The sequence below is a fragment of the Cornus florida genome, unplaced genomic scaffold (genome assembly GCF_030987335.1).
Source record: "Cornus florida cultivar Cherokee Brave unplaced genomic scaffold, ASM3098733v1 CherokeeBrave_3.0.0_Hap2_Chr07, whole genome shotgun sequence".
Lineage (NCBI taxonomy): Eukaryota > Viridiplantae > Streptophyta > Magnoliopsida > Cornales > Cornaceae > Cornus > Cornus florida.
The window spans coordinates 37,296,624-37,301,627 of record NW_026775577.1 but is presented as its reverse complement, the minus strand read 5'-3'; the positions used below and the strand labels follow the sequence as shown (position 1 = coordinate 37,301,627).

At 40.7% G+C, this 5,004-nt stretch overlaps 1 protein-coding gene across 1 annotated transcript; it reads right to left on the bottom strand.

The window, feature by feature from the left end:
• Positions 1-234: 234 nt before the first annotated feature.
• Positions 235-4,157, bottom strand: LOC132267054 (LRR receptor-like serine/threonine-protein kinase HSL2). The gene is made up of 2 exons (XM_059768102.1): positions 1,326-4,157; positions 235-835 (listed from the first exon to the last, which is right to left on the bottom strand). Exons 1-2 carry the CDS (start codon positions 3,913-3,915, stop codon positions 456-458), a joined length of 2,970 nt encoding a protein of 989 aa, XP_059624085.1. The 5' UTR covers positions 3,916-4,157; the 3' UTR covers positions 235-455.
• Positions 4,158-5,004: the final 847 nt, after the last annotated feature.

The following is a 5,004-nucleotide window of genomic DNA, read 5'->3' as shown; positions in this document are numbered from 1 at the left end:
TCTATCTGTCAAAGGAGCTGCAAATTATTGTTTTCATCCGTTTGTTTGGACATAAAATTTTTATTTTTAGGTAAAATATATATATATATATATATATATATATATATATGATTTATTATTTAGTGCTTTGCAAATGTCTAGATAAGATAGAACATGTAAAATAATTTGTCAAAAATTGATGACTAAATTATTTTTGTTAGGTATTAAATTTTTTTTTTTTGTTTTTCATAAATATTTTAGATCCAAACAAAGGAGCCTAAATATGAAATATTAAGATGTCTGACTTTTGGCTATTCAAGCTGTCTTGGATAATTGGACCTCTTGGCACAAAACTAACTAGGCTATTCAAACTTCTACTTGTATGAGTACATCACATTGGCATAAATACAATCACACAAAAATTGGATGCCACCCGCAACAAGCCAATGTCTAGGAGACCTAATAACTGCTACAATTTAAGTACATTGCTTCGAACGAACTGATGAGTGACCCTTAAGTAATTCGACAACCCTTCGCATGGAAGGTCTGTTCATGGGAAATGCTGAAGTGCAAAGAAGAGCCACATTCAAAACCTTCTCGATCTCTTCAAAATCGCTTGTCGATGGTGGGCTCATTCTTGGGTCTATAAGCCGACTCAAATCTGCAGAAAAACTCCCATCGGTGCCACTTCCTTGCTCTGGGGATGATAATGCAGCCTCTGTAACCCACGCCACAATGTTCTTGTTCTCCCCAAATGACGAGTCATTTGGCCTCTTGCCGATGACTAGTTCCAGCAATACCACACCGAAGCTATACACATCACTCTTATCAGTCACTTTCATTGTGTAGCCATACTCTGCAACGATTACAACATTGTGAAAGTTATTAGCCCATTACATTAAGAAAAAAGAACCATTCTACTTTAAGCCGAAACAAGAAACTGGACTGATTGGCCGAACAATTCGATTGTTTGTTTTTTTCTAGGTTGTGTGCTGACAAGAGATGAGCGTTTGTGAGTTCCACCATGATTAAGGGCTCACAAAACCCTTCATCTTTTGTTGGCATACAACTGAATCAAAGAGATAACAAAACTCTTATGCTACGTTTGAGAATACTGAATCTCCACACTGAAATTGAAATTGGAGAAGTTTGTACTAAATCACTTTCTATTCCAAATCATGGATTTGGTGCTCCCAAACATGGTTATGAGGCTTGATTTATCTTTCATTTTTCCATTAGCTGATCATAACTTGATGCAAATATACACTAGTTAAAATATGCAAACAAATATGTATATACTATATGCAAACTGATGCTATATTGCAAATAATTGATATCATTATCACCTGGCGCAATGTAGCCATAGGAACCAGCAATACGAGACATGACACCATCCCCCTCATTCACATCTTGCTGCAATGTCTTGGCCAGCCCAAAATCAGCCAGACAAGGCCTAAACTCTTCATCCAACAGTATGTTGTTAGACTTGATATCCCGGTGCACGATAGGCGGCACGCAATCGTGATGCAGGTAGGCCAGCCCCTTCGCTGCCCCGACCGCGATCCCAAACCTCTTGGCCCAATCCAACACCACCCCACCCTTCTCTCCATGCAGCACGTCACCCAAGCTCCCATTTTCCATGTACTCGTAAACCAGAACCCGAAGATCCTCCCCAATACAACTAGACAACAATTTCACTACATTGCCATGCCGGATCCTCCCCAGCGTCTCCACCTCCGCCCGGAACACAATGTCCGATTCTGGCTGCCGGTTACCATCCCACAGCCGCTTCACCGCCACAGTTTGCCCAGTCTTGAGCTTCACCCGGTAAACCCGACCCGAACCTCCACTGCCGATAAGGTTATCCTCCGTCAAAGGGACCACTATTTCTTCTTCGTTGAATCCGACCCGTTGGAATGAGGTAATATTACACAAACGCTTGCTTCTTCCTCCAAACAATTTCAATTTTCCGGTCTTGTGGAGCCAGTGCCAGGCAAGTGACCCGACAAGTAGTGCAGCCAAGGCGGCTAGGATCCATACGATGTAGAAGCTAACGGGTTTGCGTTTGGAGCATGAAGGGAGTGGTTTGAGATCCGGACTGCACAGATTCGGGTTACCCATTAGGCTCCGTAGAAAAAACTCCTGGTTGAAGCCAACAGGGACTTTGCCTCCAAGTTTGTTGTCAGAGACATTGAACTTGTTTAGCTTCAGCTTGGTCAACTCCGCTGGAATATCACCGGAAAGTGAGTTCCCGGCGAGATCTAAATACGTCAACACCGGTAAATTCCCGAGCTCACTCGGAATTTTTCCGGTGAGCTTGTTATTAGCTAAATTCAGCTCTGTAAGCTCTCTCCAAGGACTCACAGTGCTCGGAATTTCACCAGTAAACGCGTTATCTCGAAGATCAAGAGTCTGTAACTTCTTCAACTTGGTTATACACGAAGGCAATTCACCGGAAATTTGATTTCTGCTCGCATCGATGACTGCGAGTTTCTTCAAATTGCAAATTTGAGCTGGAAACTCGCCGGAGAAGTTGTTGCCGGAGATCAGCAATTGTGTTAGGCCATGAGAGCCGGCGATTGAAGGAGAAACAGAGCCTTCAAATCTGTTGTTACCGAGATCAATGAATTCAAGTCCAGAGAAATTCCAGAAACGAACTGGTATTTCTCCGGAGAGTTGATTGGTGTATACACGAATGTAATTCATCGAATCGCAGTCACCGTAGGACTCTGGAATCGTACCTGAGAATTTGTTGTTGAAAATGACGAGACGTTGAAGTTTCCTTCTGTGACAGAGATTCGGAGGCAATACACCATCAAATTGGTTACCAGAGACATCAAATTCTTCCAACTCTGAATTCAAACCTAAATTCACCGGCAAAGTACCAGAAAACCTATTATTGAAGAGCTTCAATTGAGTGAGTTTAGGGCTTAAAGCTACAAATTCTGGAATTCCGCCTTCGAGATTGTTGTCATTGATATTGAGTGATTGGAGATGCAAACTGGCGAGACTTTGTGGAAATTTTCCGGTGAGATTGTTTTCGGAGGCGTCGAATCGGAGCAGTGAAGTCAGATTGGCGAATACGTCAGGCAATTCACCTGAGAGTTGATTCTTGAAGAGCTCGATTTGAACCACGCTCTTCAATCCACCAATGGAATCCGGAACTTCGCCGGAAAGTTGGTTGTCGGAGAGATCGAGATTTTGCAGAGCAACGAGGTCTCCGATTGACTCCGGTATGTCTCCGATGAGGAATGAACTCGCAAGAAATATATTCTCAAGCTTCTTTAGCTTTCCGATTGTTGAAGGCAAAGGACCTGGTGTGAAAGGATTGTAAGCGAGTGATAACACAGTCAACTCAGTGAGATTGGTCAAGAACTCGGGGATTGAGCCATTGAATAGGTTACTGTTCAGATTGAGTACTTGAAGCGCCGGAAACCGGCCGAAACTGGCCGGAATATCGCCGTAGAAGTTGTTCCGGCTGAGATCGAGCGAGCTCAAGTTGAAAAATTCCGGCGATAACTCCGGTAATTCGCCGCCGAAAAGGTTGGAAGAGAGATTCACTAAATGGAGGTGAGAGCAGAATGAGATGGAGTCAGAGGAGAGAGTGTCTTCGAAGTTGTTATCAGCCAGAGTGAGATTTCGGAGAGTAGGAATCCGGCAAAAGCCCGCCGGAAAGCCGCCGGAGATGTTTAGACTGATTAGGTCAATGGCAACCACGGCGCCGTTTTGGCAGGTAATGCCAGTCCAATTGCAAGGAGTGCTCTGACCCGTCTCAACCCAGTCCCGGAGGTTACCATCAGGGTCGTGGAGCTCATCGAAGACCCGGAGCAAGACGACGCCGTCTCGGTTCAGAGATGTCCCCAAAGCAACACAACCCACCAACACAACACCTATAATCAGTGTCAGATAACAAAGATTTGTCCTCTGATAAGTCATCTTTTTTTTTTTGCTATACAGATGTTAGAGTTCTGTTACTTAGAATGAGAATAAACATTTGCTGAGAGTCTAGATTGTAGAGAGAGAGAGTGTGAGATATAGAGAGAGAAAAGAAGATGCATGGGTGACAAGTGCAAGGCAAACAGGTTTTCCGGGAATCGCACAGTTTCTTTCTTGACTGTGTGTGTGTGTTTTTGGGTGTGTTCACATGGAAAGAGCTACTTATGAAGTGGTAATAATTAGATGCAATAATACTCGTGAAGTAAAGATGCTTTTGGGCTACTTGGGGACACATGATGACAAAGGGGTCAAACTAATGGAGTGTCACTTCTTTTTGAAAGACATATTTGTCCCCTAGTGCAGCGTACTTTCTGAAAAGTTTAGTCATTAAATAATCTTAATCTTCTACAGTAGTTTTAGTAACAAAGTTGTTGTTCTTTGAATTCCCCGCACCCTTTTATAATTACATCAACTAATCTTAAACTGTATTAAGTAATTTTTTAAAATAAATTCATCATTCATTTAAAAAAAATATTTATAATTGACTACACCTGTTAAGAGATAGAGAATGAAATGTTGGATCATAAGGCACAATATTTTTAAATGGGTGTCACGAAGCGGAGTTATGAATGAGATGCGGGGGGCGAACTAAGAAAATAACTACAGTGCACGATACTTCCATAATTATAGAATTGTTGAATTAGTATTATATAATTAAAAATTTATTATTCAAAATATAATTTGCTTTAATAGCTTATATAAGAACTAGCTAAAAAAAATTCTTCAAACTAGTGACGATTAATAATATTAGTATATATAATAATATCATTCTTATTGGTATTATTTTCATCTTGGTATTGTAATATTTTAATTTTTACTACTTCACACGAAGGGAGATCATGTATTTTTTATTAAATACGAGGAGACATTAATGAAATTTTATCTTCTATCTCTTGAATTCATATAATAGACATTAATGAAATTTTATCTTCTACAAATAATGAATTTATATTTTTGCTAAACAAGATTTTAGCTCAAATTAGAACTTTGTATGCGTTTTGAGATGACACAAATTATTTTAATTTTTAG

Excerpts from the sequence above, each read along its gene's own strand:
- LOC132267054 (XM_059768102.1), bottom strand. The coding sequence starts at position 3,915 with ATGACTTATCAGAGGACAAATCTTTGTTATCTGACACTGATTATAGGT. Across the intron at positions 836-1,325 it reads CTATGGCTACATTGCGCCAG|AGTATGGCTACACAATGAAA; the intron begins GTGATAATGATA and ends TAATCGTTGCAG.